Here is a 23,900-nt window from a genome sequence, read left to right on the forward strand (position 1 = left end):
ATAGAGAAAGAGAGAGAGGAGGAAAGAGGAGAGAGAGAGAGAGAGAGAGAGAAGAGAAGAGAGAAGAGAGAGAGAGAGAGAAAGAGAGAGAAGAGGAGAGAGAGAGAGAGAGAGAAGAGAGAGAGAGAGAGAAAGAGAGTGAAGAGAAGAGAGCGACAGAGAGAGAGAGAGAAGAGAGAGAGAGGGATAGAGAGATAGAGAGAGAGAGAAAGAGAGAGAAAGAGAGAGAGAGAGGGAGAGAGAGAGAGAGTATTCAGCTTGTCATTGGAACTTTTGTTGTGGGACCAGGCCCAGGCCCAGGACTAGGCCCAGGACCAGGCCCAGGCCCAGGACTAGGCTCAGGACTAGGCCCAGGACCAGCCAAGAGTGCAGGTCTGCTGGTGGGGACAGAACCTCCTGAAGGGGGGCTGTGGGTCCACTATGGGGGGTGTTGGTTCAGTCTTGGTTAGTGATGAAGATGAAGGCGGGATGAAGGTTAAAAGATTAAAAAAAAGAAGAAAAAAAGGAGTTTAAGAGAAGAGGAGGAAGATGAGGAAGAGGAGGAGATCCACATCCAGAGTCGTCTTCATCACCTCCACCCGAGTCCGTGAAGATTACACACGCTTCAGTTACTTTTTAGAAGAAGTACTCAGGATGGGATTCCTGGTCAGACGGCTCGATGAGGATGAGGATGATGAAGATGAGGAGTATGTTTGTACCTTTCTGATGGAGCTGCTCTTCCTCCTCGTAGCAAAACGAAAACTCCGTCGATTCTTACGAGAAAACACACAGCGGATAAGCTAACGGCTAACACGTCACAGTGCTAACAGCTGCTAACATGCTAACAGGTAAACAGTGCTAACATGCTAACAGGTAAACAGCTGCTAACATGCTAACAGGTAAACAGGGCTAACATGCTAACAGGTAAACAGGGCTAACATGCTAACAGATGGCGGTGGTCAGGCTAATGCTCCGCTAGCTAGCAGGTGGTGTCAGAAGTGAAAAACGGTGAAAGTACCTCGCTGAGTCACTTCTTCTTGGTACTGATAGAACTCAGATTCTTTAAAGAGACCAGAACACAGTGGGTCAGTGCTACACTACCGGTTCTGTTGGTTGTGGGGTTCTGATCGGGAACTCGTTCTCACCTCGTATGGCCGCTGACCACGGCGCCTCGGGCCTCTGAACCGAGGATTCTGGGAAATCTACACATTCAAAGCCAAAGTTTTCATCTTCATCTTGACAAAGTGAGACAAACGAAAACAGATGAACATGTTGGACGTTCCTGCAGCGCCGTCGGTACCCGAGCCGCCAGTACCGAGCCGCCAGTCAAGGGGCGGAGCTTCAGGCCAGCGGCTGACCCAGACGGGTCACGTCAACCGTGCTGCTTCTGGTTTCTGCAACCTTTCCAGCTGCTTAAATGGACCCTTTTCTCTCTTCAGGCGTCCTTTAGCTGAACGGCTGAACGACTGAACGACGTGTCATCAGATGTTTCTACATCTGAACAACGAACCCAAACTAGTATTTTAACGTCTACGACTGAAAACAAACTTCAGAAGATCTACAGAAACTCTAAATCCAGCAAATGAGTCTCAAACTGTTTTTCTAACAACTTGAAATCCTCATTCAGGTGAGGGTGACCTCTGCTGTGACCTCTGCTGTGACCTCTGACCTCTGCTCTGCCCCCTCTGCTGTGACCTCTGCTGTGACCTCTGACCTCTGCTCTGCCCTCTGCTGTGACCTCTGCCCTCTGCTCTGCCCTCTGCTGTGACCTCTGCCCTCTGCTCTGCCCTCTGCTCTGCCCTCTGCTGTGACCTCTGCTGTGACCTCTGACCTCTGCTCTGCCCTCTGCTGTGACCTCTGACCTCTGCTCTGCCCTCTGCTCTGCCCTCTGCTGTGACCTCTGCCCTCTGCTCTGCCCTCTGCTCTGCCCTCTGCTCTGCCCTCTGCTGTGACCTCTGCTGTGACCTCTGCCTTCCGCTGGAACTTTGAAAGCATTGCGGGGGTTAAGGTGACGGAGGCGGGCTCAGACTGACGGACGCTGCAGGACCTCCGGACACGTGGTGCGGCGGTGGCGGCGGCGCGGTGACTCACCGACCGGCACCATGGCCAACTCGATCTCTGTGGGAGGAGGAAGAGCGAGGAAGACGTTAGCGGCGCTCGGGTGGAAGCGGGCCGGGGAAGGTGCGGCAGCCCGGCGGTCAACTGTACCTTTGCCAGACAAATAAAGCTCGGCCGTGCTCTTGGCCTCTCCGCGGGGCTCCAGCCTCACAATGACCGAGTACACGCCTGCGGTGAGGAACACACGCAGGTCACGGCGGCGGAACGTGAGAAGAACAAAGAATGACGCCGTCTGTTCCGGCCGCTACACACCTTCGTCTTCGATGGTCACGTTTCGGATGACCATGAAATGTCTTCGGCCCTCGCTGGTGAAGTTGTACTTGGGGCTCTCCTTCAGCTCCCAGGTGTCCTTGTACCAGGACACCACGGCGTTGTCGAAGGACACCTCGCACTCGAAGGTGGCCGACTGCAGCTCGTTCACCTCCACGTTGTGGATGCGTTTGGTGAAATGGATCTGTTCGGCTGCAACGGACACAGACGTGACGGTGAGCGGAGAACATCCACAGGGTTAGAGACCAGCAGCACCACCGGGGGGGCGGGGTTATGACGGGGGCATGGCGTGTTGGAAGATACTGGTGAAGAAGGTTAAGACAGAGGAAGACAAAGCCCAGAAGGACCAGAAAAAAGAGGGTGAGCTCCAGAGTCCAGAAGGCGTTAGTGTGACAGCGTGACGAGAGCCAAGAGGTGAGTGCAGGACACCGACAAGCCGTCCGAACCGTCCGGGTACAAACCTTCCACCCACAGCTCGGCCGACGACTCCAGGTGCTGGTACCGGCAGCTGTACCGACCCCGGTCCTCGGGCTTCAGGTCTTTGATCACCAGCTTCTGGACTTTGTGTTTGACCTCCGAGGAGAACCTCCCCTTCATCTCTAACTGCTGCCCGTTTCTGAACCACTGAGCCTCGACGTTCGGGACAGACAACTGACAAGACAACGTGCAGGGCTGGCCTTCCTTACCCGACGTGTCCTGCAGGTGTTTCTCCACCTCCGCCTCTGAAACACACAAAGCACAAGAACGTGTTCAGGTACAGAAGACGGTTGTTTTCGGCATTATTACAGGTGGTTCACATATAAGCAAGGACAGAGACACCTGGACAGGTGAGGACAGGTGAGGACAAGTGAGGACAGGTACACCTGGGGGCAATTTTAGTGTCACCAATTCACCTACCCCACCTGAGGGAAGTCCTCTGGACAGTATTTGAACCGGTGACTTTCTCAGGTGAGGCAGGAGTGCTAACCACTGTGGCACATGTGTCGTCAGTTTTCCGTGATATCGTTTTGGTCTGAATATCAGACAAGGTTTGTTGATGAGGTGGTCTGACAGAGCGAGAAGGAACATCTCCGCTCTTCTTCGTCTTTTAAACGTCAACAAACGTCTTGAAAAGACGTCAAGACGTCAAGACGTCAACGTCTCCTGATGAATCAGCAATCAGAGAAAAGTGGATCAAATGAATCTGATGGAGATTAACTGTCCACTGTCACTGAGCAACAGAAGAAGATGGAGAGCAGCAAGAGAGGGAATCCAACCGTGGACCTCACAGAGAGAGGGAATCGAACCGTGGTGAAGAACCAGACTGGTTCTAGAGTCCAGAATCCAGCAGAACATCTGTCCTGATCTTCAACATGTTTCAGTTCCTAAACCAGTGACAGTGGTTGGGTGTGTACTGACCCGTGACAGTGGTTGGGTGTGTACTGACCAGTGACAGTGGTTGGGTGTGTACTGACCCGTGACAGTGGTTGGGTGTGTACTGACCAGTGACAGTGGTTGGGTGTGTACTGACCGGTGACAGTGGTTGGGTGTGTACTGACCCGTGACAGTGGTTGGGTGTGTACTGACCGGTGACTGTGGTTGGGTGTGTACTGACCGGTGACAGTGGTTGGGTGTGTACTGACCCGTGACAGTGGTTGGGTGTGTACTGACCGGTGACTGTGGTTGGGTGTGTACTGACCAGTGACAGTGGTTGGGTGTGTACTGACCCGTGACAGTGGTTGGGTGTGTACTGACCGGTGACAGTGGTTGGGTGTGTACTGACCCGTGACAGTGGTTGGGTGTGTACTGACCGGTGACTGTGGTTGGGTGTGTACTGACCGGTGACAGTGAGCTTGGCGCTGGAGATGTGCGGGCCGCAGACGACCCGGTAGTTGCCCTGGTCGGCGGGCCGAGCCTTCCTGATGCGCAGCAGGTGGCGGTCGCCGCTGACGCTGATGTCGTAGCGGTCGCCGCTGTCCAGCTTTTGCGTGCCTTTGTACCACGACAGCGTGATCTCTGGGTAGTTGATCTTCACTTGGCACTCGAACTGGGCGTCCTCATTGGCGAGGACGGCGCGGTCGGCGATGTCTTTCAGGACGGTGACGGGCTGCGAGGCATTAACCAGAGACGGAGTTAACCAGAGACGGAGTTAACCAGAGACGTCGTTAACCAGAGACGGAGTTAACCAGAGACGCCGTTAACCAGAGACGGAGTTAACCAGAGACGCCGTTAACCAGAGACGCCGTTAACCAGAGACGCTCCGCTATCCCAGCAGACATCCTCACCTCGGTGCGCTCCATGCGCTTCTGCAGGTCGGCCACCAGGCGGGCCATTTCCTCATCAGACTCCCTGTCTGCACGATCCACTTCCTGTTGAAGTTTTGATCATCATCACTATCTTCACCACCACCATCTTCATCATTATCATCACCACCGTGATCATAACCATGAGCACCATCATCCCATCATCTTCCTCACCGTTCTTCCACTTTCTTCAGCCTTCTCCTTCTTCAGCTGCTCGATGGCCTGCAGCAGACCTCGGTAGTCGGTGATTCCGTACATCCTGGCGTACTTCTCGTACTCTTTGGGGTCGACGTTCCTCAGCAGCTCCACGATGTCGATGTCCTTCTCCTGCTGAGGACTCTTCTGTTTGGACGGCGTCCTGGAACACAACGGCAGGTGAAGGAGGGATGACGGCACGAAGCGTCCAGACTGACTGTTGTGAGACAGACTGACTCTATCATGTGACAGACTGTCTCTATCATGTGACAGACTGATATCATGTGACAGACTGAGTATCATGTGACAGACTGACTATCATGTGACTGATATCATGTGACAGACTGTCTCTATCATGTGACAGACTGACTCTATCATGTGACAGACTGACTCTATCATGTGACAGACTGTCTCTATCATGTGACAGACTGATATCATGTGACAGACTGAGTATCATGTGACAGACTGACTATCATGTGACAGACTGTCTCTATCATGTGACAGACTGACTATCATGTGACAGACTGTCTCTATCATGTGACAGACTGATATCATGTGACAGACTGACTATCATGTGACTGACTATCATGTGACAGACTGTCTCTATCATTTGACAGACTGACTATCATGTGACTGACTATCATGTGACAGACTGTCTCTATCATGTAACAGACTGACTATCATGTGACCGACTCTATCATGTGACTGACTCTATCATGTGACGGACTGACTATCATGTGACTGACTCTATCATGTGACAGACTGACTATCATGTGACTGACTCTATCATGTGACTGACTCTATCATGTGACTGACTATCATGTGACTGACTCTATCATGTGACAGACTGACTATCATGTGACAGACTCTATCATGTGACAGACTGACTATCATGTGACTGACTATATCATGTGACTGACTATATCATGTGACTGACTATCATGTGACTGACCGACTCTATCATGTGACAGACTCTATCATGTGACAGACTGACTATCATGTGACTGACTCTATCATGTGACAGACTCTATCATGTGACAGACTGACTATCATGTGACTGACTGACTATCATGTGACAGACTGACTATCATGTGACTGACTATCATGTGACAGACTGACTATCATGTGACAGACTGACTATCATGTGACTGACCGACTCTATCATGTGACAGACTCTATCATGTGACAGACTGACTATCATGTGACAGACTGACTATCATGTGACTGACTGACTATCATGTGACAGACTGACTATCATGTGACTGACTGACTATCATGTGACAGACTGACTATCATGTGACTGACTGACTATCATGTGACAGACTCTATCATGTGACTCTATGAAGGACTGTTCGTTCGTACTTCTTGAGTTTGGCGCGCAGGTCGCCCTCCAGCTGCGCCGCCTCCTTCTTCTCGTCCACGTGCATGTCGGCGCTGCACTCGATCTCGCCGTGCGTGTTGGACGCCACGCAGCGGTACTGGCCCGAGTCGGACTTGGTCACCTCCCGGATCTCCAGCTTGGCCTCGTGGCCGCGCTGCTCCATGGAGATGCGTCCACCGTGCGTCACCTGCCTCCACTTGCCCTTCATCCACTTCACGCTGGGGATGGGGTCGCCGCCCACCTTGGCGATGAAGGTGGCGGTTCCCTCTGTGGGGCAGAACCACCGTGAGGAACCGATTCACCGCAGAGATCTTTATGTCTCTGCGTGCTTCTACTCACTCTCTGTACTGTGGACGGTTTTGGGCTCCTCGATGAAGAAAAGATTGTCCAGTTTTTTGGGCGAAGCGGCAGGTGGAGCTTCGGCGGGAGGCGGAGCCATTTTCTCTGCAACATGAGGACGTTCACAGTGAATCAGTCAACAAGTATTTCAGTCTCGTTCTCACGACGCTCAACCGGGAACCTCTGGCACAATGTCCAGAGTCCGTCCCTCTGGCACATTGTCCAGAGTCCGTCCCTCCAGCCGGTCCAAGTGGCTTTACTCTTTTTATTTGACTTTTGGTCAGACAGAATTTCATGATTGAGTTTGGCTGAGTTTAGTTTAACTTGGTTTAACTTGGTTTAACTTGGTTTAACTTGGTTTAATTTGGTTTAATTTGGTTTAATTTGGATTAACTTGGTTTATCTTGGTTGGGTTTTTGTGGGACGGCGGTTGGAAGCGGTGAGACCTTCTCAGGCTCCGTTACCTTTGACGAGGACTTTGGCCTTGCAGAACTCGCTGCCGGCCTCATTGCTGGCCTTGCACAGGTAGTCGCCGGCGTCGTGCTGCGACGCCTGGCCGATCTCCAGGCACGCCGTCCCGTCAGAGAAGGTGATCCTGGTGCTGCCGGCCGACGTCAGGTCCTTGCGGTCCTTCATCCACTGGACCTTCAGGGGCGGAGTCCCGCACACGTGGCAGCGCAGACTCAACTTCTCACCTTCGTTCAACGTCGCTGGTTTGAGCGGAACATCGAACACCGGCGGCCTCTTGGCCTCTGCGGCGGAATCAGGCAGCGTCAGACACCAGGAACCGGAGAGCCCTTCGCTCGACGGAGAGTTGGCGAGTCTTACCTGCGATGCCCACGGTGACGCCGCAGGAGGCGTGGCCGGCCTCGTTGGCGGCGGTGCAGGTGTAGCGGCCGCTGTCGTTCACCTTGCTGCCTCTGATGACCAGCACGGCCACGTTGCTCTTGAAGCTGATGTCATACTTGTCAGAGGCGGCGATCTCGCGGTCGTCTTTGAACCAGGTGACGGTCATGGGCTGCGAGCCAGACACGCGTCCCTCGAGCTTCACCAGCTTCCCCTCCGAGTCCTCCATGTGCTCCGACGGCTTCTTGGTGAACGTCGGAGGCGATTTCCTCTCTGGAAACGAGACGAGAGAGAGACAGTGAGCGGGGGCGGGGCCAGCTCTCTCACAGGGACGCCTTGGCAGAGGGGGCGGAGCCACGGCGGGAGTACCTTTGACCGAGATGTCGGCGGAACACGAGTCCTTGCCCACGTCGTTGGAGGCGTGGCAGAAGTAGCGGCCCGAGTCGCCGCGGTCGGCCTTCAGGATGCTCAGCCGCGGACGGTTGTCCACGCAGCTCATCTTGTAGTTTCCCCCCGAGCGGATGTCTTTGTGGTCTTTGGACCATGTGACCTTAATGGGGGCGGAGCCTGTCATGTGACACTCCAGCTCGATGCTGTCGCCCACCGTCACTTCCTGTGGCGAAAGCTTCTCGTCAAAGAGCGGCGGGAACCTCGGTTCTGCAGCGCCGGGAAGGAGAGATCAGAGAAGAAGAGTCAGAACACACACGCACACACACACACACACACACACGCACACGCACGCACGCACACGCACGCACGCACGCACGCACGCACGCACGCACACACACTAATATAAACACACACACACACACACACACACACACACACACACACACACACACACACACACACCTTGCAGGGTGAGTTTGGCTCTGCAGGACGCCGTTCCGACGCTGTTGGACGCCACGCAGGTGTACTCTCCACTGTGGCTCATCTCGCCGCGCTCGATGTGTAGCGTCGCCGTGTTGTCGTCGTAGGTGACGGAGACGCCGGCGGCGGGGTGCAGCGGCTCGCCGTCCTTCAGCCAGGACACGGCGATGGGGGAGGAGCCGGCCACACGGCACTCGAAGCGCACCGGCTGACCCTCCGTCTGCTGCACACTGCTGATCTTCTTCGGGAAGGACGGCTGCGTCTTGGCCTCTGCGGGAATCGAACCGTGAGTTGGCAGGACCCTCCACTTCACATCTATCATCTAAGATTATTGTTACCATTTGAGTAAGACTTGGGTGGAGGTAACACTCGGGTGGAGGTAAGACTGGGGTGGATTTAAGACTTGGGTGGAGGTGGGACTCAGGTGGAGGTAAGACTAGGGTGGAAGTGTGATTCGGGTGGAGGTAAGACTCGGGTGTAGGTGGGATTCGTGTGTAGGTGTGACTCGGGTGGAGGTAAGACTAGGGTGGAAGTGTGATTCGGGTGGAGGTAAGACTCGGGTGTAGGTGGGATTCGTGTGTAGGTGTGACTCGGGTGGAGGTAAGACTAGGGTGGAAGTGTGATTCGGGTGGAGGTAAGACTCGGGTGTAGGTGGGATTCGTGTGTAGGTGTGACTCGGGTGGAGGTAAGACTCGGGTGGGGGTGGGATTCAGGTGGAGGTGGGACTCGGGTGGAGGTAAAACTCGGGTGGCGGTGGACGGTATTACCGAGTACGTTGACCCTGCAGGTGGAGGAGGCGGAGCCTATGCGGTTCTCCGCCTTGCAGGTGTAGTCTCCGACGTGGGCCTTGGACGCTCTGGCGAGCTTCAGCGAGGCGACGCCTCTGGTGAAGTCCAGCTTGCAGTCGGGGCCGGAGCGCACCTTCCCGTCCGCCTTGAACCACGACACCTTGATGTCCGGCGTGCCGGCCACCGAGCACTTCAGGCACACGCCGTCACCCGCCGTCACCTCCATGTTCTCCAGAGGTTCCATGAAGTACGGCGGCTCTGAGAAGGAGAACAGCAGAGTGAGGACCTCCGGCCGACCGACCGACCGATCAGGCCTCAGAACCGGCGGTTGGTTGGTCTCTCACCGAGGATGGACACGGCGGCCTCACAGGAGTCCGTCCCGGCGTCGTTGGAGACCTGGCAGGCGTAGCGGCCGGCCGCCTCCTTGTCGTCGGTGCCGAGGCGCTCCAGGATGCAGGAGCTCTCGGTGGTGGTGATGTTGTACCTGTAGGAAGCAAAGATCTGCTGGCTGTCCTTGAACCAGCTCACGGTGATCTTGGGGGTCCCGGTGTAGGAGCACTCCAGCACCAGAGGTTTGCCCTTCTCCACCGATAGATCCTTCAGCTTCTTGGAGAACGCCGCCGGCTCTGAGGAACCACCACAGCCGGTCAGGTTTCACCAGACATTACGTTCTTACCTTCTGGCACCAGACCACCGACGTCCTGACCTTTGACGGCGAGGTTGACGGGGCAACTCTCCTTCCCGGCCTCGTTGATGATCTGGCAGGTGTACTCCCCGGCGTGACTGCGCTCTACATTGCGGAGCTCCAGGATCACCTGGTTGTCCTTCAGGGAGAAATCGCAGTCGTGCCCCGCCTGGATCTCCTTGGTTCCCCTGAACCACTTCAGCCTGAGGGGGGCGCTGCCTTTCACCATGGCCGAGAAGGTTGCTGTGGAGCCCGGCGTGGCCTCCAGGGGCTGCGGTGGAACCACGAACGATGGCGGCTCTGCCAAGAGGACTGGAGTGAACTCTCCCTGCTGACACTGTGTGTGTGTGTGTGTGTGTGTGTGTGTAGTGTGTCTGTGTGTGTAGTGTGTCTGTGTGTGTAGTGTGTGTGTGTGTGTGTGTGTGCAAGGTGTGTGTAGTGTGTGTGTGTGTGTGCAAGGTGTGTGTGTGTGTGTGTGTGTGTGTAGTGTGTGTGTGTGTGTGTGTGTGTGTGTGTGTCTGTGTGTAGTGTGTGTGTGTGTGTGTGTGTGTGTGCAAGGTGTGTGTAGTGTGTGTGTGTGTGCAAGGTGTGTGTGTGTGTGCAAGGTGTGTGTGTGTGTAGTGTGTGTAGTGTGTGTGTGTGTGTGTGCAAGGTGTGTGTGTGTGTAGTGTGTGTAGTGTGTGTGTGTGTGTGTGTGCAGTGTGTGTGTGTGTGTGCAAGGTGTGTGTGTAGTGTGTGTGTAGTGTGTGTGTGTGTGCAGTGTGTGTGTGTGTGCAAGGTGTGTGTGTGTGTGTGTGTGTGTGTGTGTGTGTGTGTGTGTGCTTGTGTGTTTTCTCAGCGTGCAGTGTGTGTCTGACCTCTGACGACCAGCAGGGCGGCGGTCTCGCTGGCCCCGGCCCTGTTGGCGGCCCTGCAGCGGTAGGTTCCGGAGTGTTCCAGGCTGAGGCTGGGCAGCCGCAGGCAGCAGCTGTTGTCCCTGAAGCTGAGCTCCTGGCTGGGGCCGCTCTGCAGCTCCTGCTCGCCGTGGTACCAGGAGATGGTGAACGGCGGCGTGCCCGACACCTTGCACTCCATCTCCCCGGGGGGGCCCGCCACCAGCTGGCAGTCCTTCAGCTTCCTGGAGAAGCTCGGAGGAATGGTCTTGTCTGCTCGGGACGGACAGCGGCAGTTAGCGCCCTCTAGAGGCTCAACGTTCACACTCAAAGTAACTTCCTGGTAACTACAAAGTAAAGTAACTGCATGTAATACTGCTTCTGCCCTCTGGGCCGCAGCAGCGAGTCAGCACTTTCAGTTGTTTCAATGAGAATCTGCTGCTTCTTCTGAATCACGCACTGCACCCCCTGCTGGTGCGACGTGGTATTACAGGACGGTAACGTCTCAAACACGAAACTCATCGGAAGAAATTCTGAGGTTTACTTTTCCACGTCTCACAAGAAAAAGAAAAACCATCATGAGGTTCTCATCGACCACAAAGTTCAAAATCACTGTCGGTTTGAGCAAATCTTCATTATCTAAAAACGCTCGTTTGATTCTCACTCAAGTTCATGAACTTATTAGGAAATCAGTGTTTTTGTTTAGAATCCTGCTCTCTGATTGGCTAAATCATTACCATGAGGAATCCTGCTCTCTGATTGGCTAAATCATTACCATGAGGAATCCTGCTCTCTGATTGGCTCAAACATTACCATGAAGAATCCTGCTCTCTGATTGGCTAAAACATTACCATGAAGAATCCTGCTCTCTGATTGGCTAAAACATTACCATGAGGAATCCTGCTCTCTGATTGGCTCAATCATTACCATGAAGAATCCTGCTCTCTGATTGGCTAAAACATTACCATGAAGAATCCTGCTCTCTGATTGGCTCAAACATTACCATGAAGAATCCTGCTCTCTGATTGGCTCAAACATTACCATGAAGAATCCTGCTCTCTGATTGGCTAAAACATTACCATGAAGAATCCTGCTCTCTGATTGGCTAAAACATTACCATGAGGAATCCTGCTCTCTGATTGGCTAAAACATTACCATGAGGAATCCTGCTCTCTGATTGGCTAAAACATTCCCATGAAGAATCCTGCCCTCTGATTGGCTAAAACATTACCAAACGCTGAAGGACACGCCCACATTGGGAATCTGCTGATTTTCCAGTCTGAGGGTTGTCGGTTCAATCCCCGCCTCACCCGCCTGTGTTCTGGAGGTTTTTTCTCCCAAAGTGAGAACCCGAACCACAAATCATGACCTGCAGAACATCCGCTACCTGGAGCAAGGTGTCGGCTCCCCGTCCTGGAAGGCCTGGAGGACCTGGAGGACCCGGAGGACCGGAGACCCTCCAGGACCGGGGTTGGACACCGGTGATGTAGAGCGTCTGTTTAAAGCTGATCTCTCTAACACAGATCCTACCGTTTGACGAAGTAACAAGCAGAAGAACCAACCCAGAACGGTGAGGTTGATCTTGCTGAGGTCCTTCCCGACCTCGTTCATGACCTGGAACGTGTACTCTCCAGAGTCCACCTTCTCCGCGTTCAGCACGTTGAGGCTGGAGATCATCCGGGAGAAGGAGATCTTGTACTTCCTGCCAGTGGCCAGTTCCACGCCGTCTTTGAACCACTTGGGGACGAGCTCCGGGGTCCCGCACACTTTGACCTCCAGGGCGGCGATATCGCCGGCCGTCACGCTCAGAGTGTCGGGCTTGTCCACGATCTTCGCCGCTTCTAGAATCAACAAGGAGGAGCACAGCAAGCGTTTAAAGAACCTGCGTGGGGGAGGAAGGCTGCCAAACCCAACGGACAACGAGAAAGAGAGAATTATATGGTTACAAACCTAGAACATTCACGTTAGCAAAACACTCGGCGCTCCCGGCATCGTTTGTGAGCCGGCAGGAGTATTTGCCTGCCGTGGCTGCGTCAGCCTTAAACACTTTAAGTGTGACCTGGTTGTTCTCAAAGGAGATTTTCCTGTTGTCACCGTCCCTGAGAATGTGATCCGTGTCCTGAACCCAGGACACGGTCATGGGTTCAGAGCCTGTAACGGCGGCCACAAGGGTCACCGGCTCGCCCTGCGTCACCGTCGTGTTCGACAGTTTCCTCGTGAACGACGGCGGCTCTGAAGGGAGGAGAAAACAGCGCAGAGGAGAGTCAGCGGGGTGACAAAGCACTCGGAAAATCTCATTTTCAATCGAGACCCGTTGCTACTGACCTCGGAGTTTAACCGGCGCCCGGCAGGTGTCACTTCCTACACTGTTTGACACTTTGCACTCATATTCGCCGGCGTCCGCCGGCTCAATGCCCATGACGTGCAGCGTGGCCGAGCCGCCCTCGCTCACCATCTTATACTTCCTGCTCTCCATCAGAGGCTTCCGGTCCTTGAACCAGGTGACCTGGAACGGAGCCGAACCACGCATCTCGCAGTACAGACTCACATCCTTCCCCTTCAGCCCCTCGACGGGCGGAGGGACTCTAACGAAAGACGGAGGGTCTACGGGGAGAGCAGGAAGTGGTTAAGAAGGTTTACACCATGGGAACAACCCAAAGTCTTAAAGCTGAAACCCAGAACCCTGAAGTCCAGAACCCTGAAGTCCACAGCGAGAGGCCGACCCACTGAAGGGTTTTCTTTACTTCGCCTGAACAAAGACAGAAAGTTGACCCGTGCAGGAATGGGACTAAATTACAGCCACGACTTTTTAAGAAACTGAACGGAAGGAAAGACGTTATTGACTTTAAATGACGGGATCGGTTTGACCTTTGACCTTGGATCAAACCGTGGGGGGTTCCTGGAGCTACACTTCCTGAAATCAGTTTGTGAAGACGGAGAATTCAGAACACGGTTCAGAATGGAGCTCAGAACTTTAGGACGGTGTTTATCAGCTAAAGGAACGAGTGTCAATCTGTTGGACATTCTAGACCAGGGGAGGGGAATCCTGGTCCTGCCGTGTTCAGTGTGTCTCCACAGCTGGTAGCAAAGGTTCCTGCAGAGCGTCCTGCAGAGCGTCCTGCAGAGCATCCTGCAGAGCGTCCTGCAGAGCTTCCTGCAGAGCTTCCTGGTGACTCAACTGGAGCCTCCAGGACCAGGACCAGGACCAGGACCCCCCCCCCCCCCGCTCTCCAGAAAGGAACGCAGCTGAGACGTGTGGACTTTATAAAAGAGCCTCTGAACTTGACTGCAGGTGAATCAGTGAAGCCTGGCTCACTGGCACTGTGGAAGGTTGTGGGTTTACTGCTCATGGTGCTTCGTCTCGATGGTGCAAATGATAGGAAATGTTTCTCAGTTCAGTTCAGAAGAAGGTGAAATACGTTGGACCTTCAACCCAATGGACACTGAAGAGACGTCCTGAAGGAAAAAGTCCCTTCAACGTATTTGTGCTTCGACTGAGACGGTTGAAATGTTAAGCAGTGGCGTCAGGATGGGAGGGAAGTGGGAGGAGTTACTGGAGCTGCTGTGTGATGGAAGACTGTCGGAGGGTTCTCATGGCGTTCTCTAGGGAATAGAACTAGAGCCGAGACGTCCCAGATGTTACATTTGAAAAGGAGTTGGGTTAAATTAGAGGTTCAGATGAGTCACTAAAATTGTCCCGACACATGATCTGAATACTGGAACGTCTCTTTGGACGGATGTTCGCCGGGCAGCAGGTCCCCAGAGGAGAAGGGGGAGGACTCTAGGACTTGACGGGTTTTGGAAATCAGCTTTAAGCTTTAAAAAACAGCTTCTAGAAGACACTGTGCGGCCGGTGCGATCCGACCAATCAGGAGCCAGGAGAGGCTGACCTTTCACGGTAAGCGTGGTGCTGCAGCTGGCGCTGCCAGCATCGTTCTGAGCCTCACACGTGAAGACTCCGTCATCGTCAAAGCTGGCGCAGAGCAGCTCCAGGACCGCGACCGAGTCAACAAAGGAGGTCCTGTAGTTCCCGCCCTCGCTCAGCTTGGCGTCATGTTTGTACCAAGTGGTTTGCAGCGGCGGCGTGCCGCCGGCTTTGCACTCCAGGCGGAGCGACTCGCCCTGCTTCACAAACCTTGCAGCGGGGAGTTTCAGCACAAACTCAGGTGGTTCTGGAAAGCCAAAACATAAAGACGTTAGCGGCCAGAAGGAAGCGGAGGCTCAACGGGCGGTTAAGAGAAGCAGCGGTGAGGATGGCGGGTTAGCGGCGGAGGAAGATGCAGAAAGCTCTTCGTCAGAAGGAACAGCACCGGGAAGGTAGGAACTCATTATCAAAGAGTGGCGACGTTCAGCCAATGGCGAAGCTTTGAGATGAAACAGCCAAACAAGAGTCAAGCCCAACCTTTGACCGTCAGCTCGGCGCTACAGCGGACGGAGCCGGCGTCGTTGCTGACTTGGCAAGAGTAAACTCCGGTGTGGGCGACGCCCACCGAGTACAGCTCGAGGACGCAGGCCTGCCCGTCCTGCCTGGTGAAACAGGCGGGGCCTGTCATGAGCTCCATGTCCTCCTTGAACCATTTGACCGTGAAGGGGGGCGTCCCTGTGAAGGAGCCCTTGAAGCGCACGGTGGCGTTGGGTATGGCCGCCTGGGGCTCGGGCAGCGTCACAAAGCTGGGCGGCTCTGAGAATCACACAAGACCAACCAGGTTAAAGACATACTCACCTTCCAGTCCGGACTACGCCGGTGCTAGACGCTGTCTGACCTTTGACCCTGAGGGATCCGCTGCTCTGGCAGCTTCCGGCCGCGTTGGTCAGTTTGCAGGAGTACGATCCTGCGTCGGATCGCTCCACCTGTTCGATCTCCACCGACACAGAGTTGTCCTGCTGAATGAGTTTGTGTTTCACGCCACTCAGGATTTGGGCTCCGTCTTTCTGCCACTCCACAGAAATCGGCAGAGACCCTGAGATTTTGGCACAAATCTGAAGAAAGGAGCCCAGAACCTCCTGCATGTCTACTACAGGCCTGATGAAGCTCGGGGCAAGGACTTGTTCTGTCACCAGGGAAAGAGTAAAGAGAAATTAGTCATTGTCTGCATGAGCCGCAGTAGGTGGTGTTTCCACACTGACCTAACACCATCACTTTGACTCTGCAGCTGCAGCTGCTGATGTGGTTGACCACCTCGAAGACGTAGTCTCCCTGGTCCTCCCTCTGAGCCGCCTGAATCTTCAGGCTGCTCACGTTGTTGAGGAAGGTCAGCTTGTGCTGCCTGATGGACTGAAGCTCCCGGCCGTCCTTCGTCCACTTCACTCTGAGCTCCGGTGAGCCGGTCACCTTACAGTCCAGACTGACCGGGTCGCCCGCCGTTACCTGGACCACCTCGGGCTTCTCTGTGATCTGAGGCGGCTCTACAACCCAGAGTCAAAACATTCATACAGTTGCTGTCTGAGTGAGGGTGGTGCAAAGAGCTGAGAGCGCTGATTGGAGAAATGCAGGGTACCTTGCACCGTGAGCGTGGCAAAGCATTTATCCTGCCCCGCCTCGTTCACCACCTGGCAGGTGTACTTCCCGCCGTACGAGGCCTCGCAGGCCGCGATCCGGAGAGTCGCCACATTCTGCTCAAACGTTCTCTCAATCTTTGGATCCTCCAGAATCCAGCTGCCATCTTTTTGCCATTGAACAGAGAGCGTGGGCGAGCCCGCCACCGCACACTGGAACTCCGCCATCTTACCTAAAACCGTGGCGGCGTTCTCAAGTTTCTTTGTGAAGGTTGGAGGTTCTAACAACAGAAAAGCGTCCAATGTTTAAAGGTTTGACAGGAGAAGAGGTCAGCATGGTGTGACTTTGATGGGACCGACCTTTCAGGCTGAGCCTGGTCCTGCAGGTGCAGCTTCCCACCTCGTTGGCCACAGTAACCTGATATTCACCGACGTCGACCAAATCACATCGGTGGACCTCCAGATTCACGCAGTCCAGGACCTGAGAGAAGCCGTGCTTGGCACTGGGTTTGATCTCCTTCGCGTCTTTGTGCCATGTGATCTCAAACGGAGCCGTTCCTGCAACCTGACACTCAAACGTGGCTCCGGAGCCCTTCGCCACGTCGGCCGGACTCAGTTCCCGGACGAATGAAGGAGGTTCTGAGATGAGAGGAGACACAGCGTCACCAGACCTAGTCCACCAGACTATGTCCAACAGACCTGGTCTACCAGACATAGTCTATGACAGAATCTGCATTCCACTGCAGGAACCACGAGTTTCTAATGGACTTCACTGGTATCTCTTAACGACCACAACATCACCACCGATCAGCTGCCGTCACCTGAAGAATTTCCTCTGAGAGTGAACCGGAAACACGAGAGACTGGTCCAACCACGTCTGAAGAAACACAGCCAGTCTGAATCCAGTCCAAAAACTGGTCTGAATCCAGTCCGACCCCAGTCTGAAACCAGTCCAAGAACTGGTCTGAATCCAGTCCAAAAACTGGTCTGAATCCAGTCCAACCCCAGTCTGAATCCAGTCCGACCCCAGTCCGAATCCAGTCCAACCCCAGTCTGAATCCAGTCCGACCCCAGTCTGAATCCAGTCCGACCCCAGTCTGAATCCAGTCCAACCCCAGTCTGAAACCAGTCCAACCCCAGTCTGAAACCAGTCCAACCCCAGTCTGAATACAGTCTAACCCCAGTCTGAATCCAGTCCAACCCCAGTCTGAAACCAGTCTAAAAACTGGTCTGAATCCAGACTGTACCTTCAGAGGTCTGGCCAAACTGGTAAATAATCTGAAGTCTTGACATCAGTCAGTTCCTACCCTGAAACTAGTCCAACACCAGTCCAGAAGCAGTCCACAAACCAACCAGGTGAAAACATTTCCAAGTGTTCACTGGTCCAAAACCAGTTCAAGCAGTCCAGAGCTGAGCTACCGTCACACGGTTCATCAGGATGAAAGTCTGGAGCGAGTCAGGAAATAGTCCACGTCTCTGTTTCAGGTTCCTGTCGGTCTGCTGACCCTGTTATTGCAGTCAGGCAGACGTGACTGACCTTTGACCTTGAGGTCCATGCTGCAGCTCTCGCTGCCGGCCTCGTTGCGAGCCTCGCAGTAGTACAGGCCTCCGTCTTTGAGCTCGGCGCTGCAGAGCTCCAGCGAGGCCACGGAGTTGACGAACGCCATCTTGTGGCGGTCGCCGGGAAGGATCTCCGAGCCGTCTTTGAACCAGTAGATGTCTATCTCAGGTGTTCCCATCACCTGGCACTCAAACACTTTGCTCTGACCCGGACGCACCACCGACAGGCGGGCCGGCGTCTGGGTGAATTGCGGAGGCACTGGAGGATGAAACCGGACAGGAAGTGAGGTCATTGCCAGGTCACGGCGGCGAATACTAGTATGTTTCCATCCACATGTTTGATTTGAAGGTTGATGGTGTTTTGGACGTTAGTGAATATTTCACTGAACCGCCCCTGAAGCTGGTGGCGCCCCCTGGAGGATGTCCGTCTCCCACCATCAACCCTCTGCCGGGTAACAAACCGCTGGATAAGGACATACTCATGCACTGGACTTTACATAAAGAGGGGTAACCTTTGACGAAGAGCGCCGCCTGGCAGGAGGCGGAGCCCACATCGTTGTGTATCTCGCAGGCGTATTCTCCAGAGTCTGAGGTTTTGGCGAAGAAGAGCTCCAGCGAGCTGGAGGCGTTGTCTCTGATCACGTTACAGTCGGCGCTGGACAAAACCTCCTTCTGGTTTTTGAACCATTTAATGGTGAGCGGCGGCGTGCCAGAAAGCAGCACGTTAAACACAACCTTTGACCCCGGTAACACACTCATGGGCTCAGGCTTTTCCAGAATACATGGCGGTTCTGAAAAACAGAAGTGAGTTAGTGCCGAGAAGCCGTCTGCTGGTCGTCTTTCCGTCAAACGTTTGGAGAACAAACCTTTGACCAGCAGGACGCCGGAGCACTGCACCGACCCCGCCTGGTTCCGGGCCATGCAGGTGTAACTGCCGCCGTCTTTAGAGTCCAGGTTGGAGATTTCCAGAAAGGCAACGTTCTCAAAGAAGGTGCACTTGTGTTTTCCGTCAGTCTGGATCTCCTTCTGGTCTTTGTACCACTGCACGGTGACGGGGAGCGAGCCCGAGACCAGACAGTCCAGGTGAGCGAAGGATCCTTTGATTCCTTCCATCTGTTTTAGTTTCCTCGTGAAGGACGGAGGAATGATTTGATCTGACACAGAGAACCAAAAGACCAGTGAGCAGCAGGTCGAAACTTGGGGGGACATGTAGAGGACGTATAGGGGACATGTGGAGGATGTATATGGATGTGTGAGAGACATAGGTGGGACATATAGGGAATATGCGAGGGACGTATAAGGGAGCTGTGGGGATGTGTGGGCGATGTGTCAGGGACGTATAGGGGACATATGGGGGTGTATAGGGGACATGTGGGAGATATGTGTAGGACATATAGGGGATGTATGGGGGACATGTGTGGGATGTGTAAAGGACATATAGAGGACATGTGGAGGACGTATAGGGGATGTGTGGGGGACGACTAGGGGAGATGTGGAGCATGTATAGGGGACGTGTGGAGGACGTATAGCGGATGTGTGGAGGACGTATAGCGGATGTGTAGGGTACGACCAGCGGACATGGAGGATGTATAAGGGACGTGTGGGGGACGACTAGGGGACATGTGGAGGACGTATAAGGGATGTGTCGGGGACGACCAGGGGACGTGTGGGGGATGACTAGGGGACATGTGGAGGACTGACCCAGGACGCTGAGCGTGGCCTCACACTGACTCTCCCCAGCGTCGTTGGAAACCAGGAAGCTGTATTCCCCGGCATCACTTTTTTCGGTTTTGACGATCTTGAGCGTGGAGCTGCCGTCGGTGCTCTGCACCTTCCACCTCTGACCTGACGTCAGCTCCTTCCCGGCCTTCAGCCACCGCGGCTTCAGCGGCCTGGTGCCGGAGAACCGGACCTCCAGCGTTGCTGGGTCACCTTGAGTCACGCTGACGGACTCGGCTTCCTCGGTGATCTGTGCCGGTTCTGAGACGTCATAATACAGAGTCAGTCAAAAAGCTGGCGAGGCTAAAGCAGGAAATCTGTGGAGATCTGATGGTGCCTGTGGTCTCCGTCAACCTGAGAGGTTCTACATCCACCTGAGAGGTTCTACATCAACCTGGAGGGTTCTACAGCCACCTGAGAGGCTCTACATCCACCTGAGAGGTTCTACATCAACCTGAGAGGTTCCACATCCACCTGAGAGGTTCTACATCCACCTGAGAGGTTCTACATCAACCTGGAAGGTTCTACAGCCACCTGAGAGGTTCTACAGCCACCTGAGAGGTTCTACATCCACCTGAGAGGTTCTACATCAACCTGAGAGGTTCCACAGCCACCTGAGAGGTTCTACATCCACCTGAGAGGTTCTACATCAACCTGGAGGGTTCTACAGCCACCTGAGAGGTTCTACACTTTGAGCTGAGATGTCCTGAGGTCCTCTTCATTCAACGGCCATTGCCGTTTATCTCCTGGTGACTGGTTCTACTTCCTGGTGACTGGTTCTACTTCCTGGTGACTGTCTCTACTTCCTGGTGACTGATTCTACTTCCTGGTGACTGACTCTACTTCCTGGTGACTGGTTCTACTTCCTGGTGACTGGTTCTACCTCCTGGTGACTGGTTCTACTTCCTGGTGACTTACTCTACTTCCTGGTGACTGATTCTACTTCCTGGTGACTGGTTCTACTTCCTGGTGACTGGTTCTACTTCCTGGTGACTGGTTCTACCTCCTGGTGACTGGTTCTACTTCCTGGTGACTTACTCTACTTCCTGGTGACTGATTCTACTTCCTGGTGACTGGTTCTACTTCCTGGTGACTGGTTCTACTTCCTGGTGACTGACTCTACTTCCTGGTGACTGATTCTACTTCCTGGTGACTGGTTCTACTTCCTGGTGACTGGTTCTACCTCCTGGTGATGGGTTCTACTTCCTGGTGACTGGTTCTACTTCCTGGTGACTAATTCTACTTCCTGGTGACTGACTCTACTTCCTGGTGACTGGTTCTACTTCCTGGTGACTGGTTCTACCTCCTGGTGATGGGTTCTACTTCCTGGTGACTGGTTCTACTTCCTGGTGACTAATTCTACTTCCTGGTGACTGACTCTACTTCCTGGTGACTGGTTCTACTTCCTGGTGACTGGTTCTACCTCCTGGTGATGGGTTCTACTTCCTGGTGACTGGTTCTACTTTCTGGTGACTAATTCTACTTCCTGGTGACTGATTCTACTTCCAGGTGACTGGTTCTACCTCCTCGTGACTGGTTCTACTTCCAGGTGACTGGTTCTACTTTCTGGTGACTAATTCTACTTCCTGGTGACTGGTTCTACTTCCTGGTGACTGGTTCTACTTCCTGGTGACTGGTTCTACCTCCTGGTGACTGGTTCTACTTCCTGGTGACTGGTTCTACCTCCTGGTGACTGGTTCTACTTCCTGGTGACTTTGACCGCCCGTCAGGTTGATGGATCCACAGCACCGACTCGCTGGCGGACCGACCTTTGACCGTCAGCAGTGCAGAGCAGGTCTGGCTGCCGGCCTGGTTCTGCGCCTGGCAGCTGTATTTGCCGGAGTGTTTGCCATGCAGGTCTGTGATGTGCAGCTGAGCGGTCCGGTTCTCGAAGGTGATGCGAGTGTTCTCAGCCTCCTTCAGTTCGTGGTTGTCCTTCGTCCAGGACACGCTCATGGGCTCAGAGCCCTTCACCGAGCACTGCAGAGAAACCTCGCCGCCCGCCAGCGAACTCACGTTCTCCAGTTTCCTCACAAACGACGGCGGTTCTACGAGGAACAACGTCAGCTGACAGTTACCGTCAAAGTGAGGAGAGCGTCCAAACACGGTTCAGATCAGACCTTGGCCAACAAACCTTTCAGCGTTACTTGACAATCGCAGGTCGACCTGCCCACTTCGTTCTCCACGGTACACTGATACACACCCACGTCTCCGGCCTCCACCGCCGGCACCTGCAGTGCCAGCAGCTCCTCTTTCACCGTGATCCGGTGCTTCTTATCGTTCCTGATCGCTTTGCCATTTTTAGAAAATGACACAGTAAAAGGGGCGGAGCCAGAGACCTGGCACTCCAGCACCATCTCTGCACCTTTGACCACGTCTCTGGGCTCCAAGCTGCGCACAAACACCGGCGGCTCTGGAAGGAGACAGGCGGCATGTGAGGGCGCTGCAGCAGAAGCTCCGGGTTCACTGTGAAGACGAAGACGAAGACGAAGACGAAGACGACCAATCTGAAGTTCTCAGCAGTCACCTGATGAACGCTACATCTGGCTTCTGACACCACAGCCCTAAGGTTTGACCGTACCCCCGCCCACAAGAAGAACAGTGTGCCACCGAGCAGCTTCCTGCACCTGAAGGATCTCGAGGAAAATTCTACAGAAAGGTTCAGAGGTCACACGGAGGACCGAGGGTGTAGTTAGGCAGGTGGTCTTAATGTTGTGGCTGATCCGTGTTGTTTACGTACTGTCCTAAAACGCCACCTCACATTTAGTGAACGTCTTCGTTTTCACAGTGAACCTTCACTCTCTGACACTGGAACATGAGAGAAGACGAGTCGTCACAGATCCGCTGACCTCGGACTCAACTGACCTTTGACCGTCACCGTACAGCTGCAGCGGTCGCTGCCGGCGTCGCTCGCCGCCACACACACATACTCTCCCCCGTCCTCCACAGCACAGGTAGCTATCTCCAGAGCGGCCAGGCCTTCGCCGGAGCTGGTTCTGTATTTAGGACCGGAACTGATCTCCATCTGGTCCTTGAACCACCTGAACCCGATGACCGGACTGCCCGTCACCGAGCACTCCAGCCGCGCCGAGTCGCCACAGGTGACGAGCTTGGCGGCTTGGAGTTTCCTCAGGAAGGCGGGAGGCTCTGAGAGAAGAGGTTAACGTTGGTGAGGACGCAGAAGGAACGGCATCAGCGCTAGTTAAAGGGGTGCCATGGCGGCGACGGGCACCTTTCACAAAGAGCACGGCGGTGCAGTCCACCTTCCCGGCGTCGTTGGAGACCTGGACCGTGTATTTGGACGAGTCGGCCGGCTTCAGCGAGTGGAGCTCCAGAGAGCTGGAGGAGGCGTCTTTCTTAATGAAACAGGAGCCCCCGGTCTGGACCTCCTGGTCCCCCCTGAACCACCGGACCGCCAGAGGGGCCGTCCCAGTGAAGGCTGCCCTGAGGGACACCGTGGCTCCGGGGATCACCTCCTGGCTGTCTGGTGTCACAGTGAACGCCGGCGGTTCTGGAGGCCGGCCACGAGACAGTCAGCATGAAATCATTCAAAGACTGCACACGCACACACACACACACACACACACACACACACACACACACACACACACACACACACACACACACACACACACACACGCACACACACACACGCAATGATAGTGAGGAGCTGTGAGCGCCGGTAACCTTTGACGTAGAGCGTCCCGCTGCTCTCTTTAAAGCCAGCTGGATTGGTTGCTCTGCATTTGTAAACGGCGGAGTCGGCCTTCTCCACCCGACCGATTCTCAGCGAGGCGGCGCCGTCTTTAAACTCCGGCTGGAACTTGGCCCCGGACGTGACCTCCTGGTCGTCCTTGAACCAGACTAAGGTCATGGGCTGGGAGCCAGACACCCTACAGTCCATGGAGACGTCACTACCGACGTTACCGTCCACTCTTTTCAGGGCCTTGGTGAACGTCGGAGGCGTTATCCGATCTGCCCGTTGAGGAGAGAACAGTAACGCATTAACAGAGGCAGAATTAAAAAAAAGACAAAGTCAACAGTTTGTGGATCAGTCGGAGCGACACCAGCAGGTTCAGGAGACCGTCCTCCACCCTGGACTCACTCCGATACCACAGATCATCTCAACCCAGACGGCCGAGAAGGTTCTGTCTCACCGACTATCAGGACCTGTTCTGTAAAGTTCTGCGAGGACGCAGACCCTCATTCAACCCGACAGCGAGGCGTCAGGAGTCGGTCCTGTTCAGGTCCACCAGATCTCTGAGGCTCCACCTTCACCACATTACAGGCAACTTCAACTGGAGCCGGATTCATTAGATAACGTTGGTGTTTCCAGCTCTTCCTTGTCTTCTGGAACCAAACGGTGGCGTTAACTTTAACCATTCAGCTGCTGAAACGATCCTTCATGCTGAGTGTCGCCTCGCTGCCGCTGACATCCGGCATGTTTCAGTGTGAGGACCAAACGCTTCAAAGCTTTTTAGAGTTCTGAAACATCCATGT

General features: G+C 54.4%; 1 protein-coding gene across 1 annotated transcript in view; it reads right to left on the reverse strand.

The window, feature by feature from the left end:
- Positions 1 to 23,900, reverse strand: part of LOC308119102 (titin-like) — a 218,988-nt gene that overhangs the window by 127,048 nt on the left and 68,040 nt on the right. The window contains 38 exon segments of the mRNA XM_080478934.1: positions 699 to 752; positions 998 to 1,039; positions 1,125 to 1,181; positions 2,071 to 2,097; positions 2,188 to 2,265; positions 2,350 to 2,559; positions 2,829 to 3,089; positions 4,186 to 4,453; positions 4,632 to 4,715; positions 4,824 to 5,007; positions 6,207 to 6,492; positions 6,565 to 6,669; positions 7,029 to 7,316; positions 7,393 to 7,683; positions 7,780 to 8,067; positions 8,263 to 8,550; positions 9,048 to 9,326; positions 9,413 to 9,694; positions 9,775 to 10,053; positions 10,611 to 10,898; positions 12,188 to 12,466; positions 12,576 to 12,857; positions 12,951 to 13,229; positions 14,516 to 14,797; positions 15,028 to 15,306; positions 15,389 to 15,676; positions 15,753 to 16,031; positions 16,124 to 16,402; positions 16,482 to 16,760; positions 17,659 to 17,940; positions 18,194 to 18,472; positions 18,548 to 18,835; positions 19,383 to 19,661; positions 21,170 to 21,448; positions 21,535 to 21,813; positions 22,266 to 22,547; positions 22,633 to 22,911; positions 23,088 to 23,375. Coding sequence (XP_080335060.1) covers positions 699 to 752; positions 998 to 1,039; positions 1,125 to 1,181; positions 2,071 to 2,097; positions 2,188 to 2,265; positions 2,350 to 2,559; positions 2,829 to 3,089; positions 4,186 to 4,453; positions 4,632 to 4,715; positions 4,824 to 5,007; positions 6,207 to 6,492; positions 6,565 to 6,669; positions 7,029 to 7,316; positions 7,393 to 7,683; positions 7,780 to 8,067; positions 8,263 to 8,550; positions 9,048 to 9,326; positions 9,413 to 9,694; positions 9,775 to 10,053; positions 10,611 to 10,898; positions 12,188 to 12,466; positions 12,576 to 12,857; positions 12,951 to 13,229; positions 14,516 to 14,797; positions 15,028 to 15,306; positions 15,389 to 15,676; positions 15,753 to 16,031; positions 16,124 to 16,402; positions 16,482 to 16,760; positions 17,659 to 17,940; positions 18,194 to 18,472; positions 18,548 to 18,835; positions 19,383 to 19,661; positions 21,170 to 21,448; positions 21,535 to 21,813; positions 22,266 to 22,547; positions 22,633 to 22,911; positions 23,088 to 23,375 — 9,000 coding nt within the window.

The sequence above is a fragment of the Lipophrys pholis genome (assembly GCF_963383615.2).
Source record: "Lipophrys pholis genome assembly, chromosome: 13".
NCBI classification, from domain to species: domain Eukaryota; kingdom Metazoa; phylum Chordata; class Actinopteri; order Blenniiformes; family Blenniidae; genus Lipophrys; species Lipophrys pholis.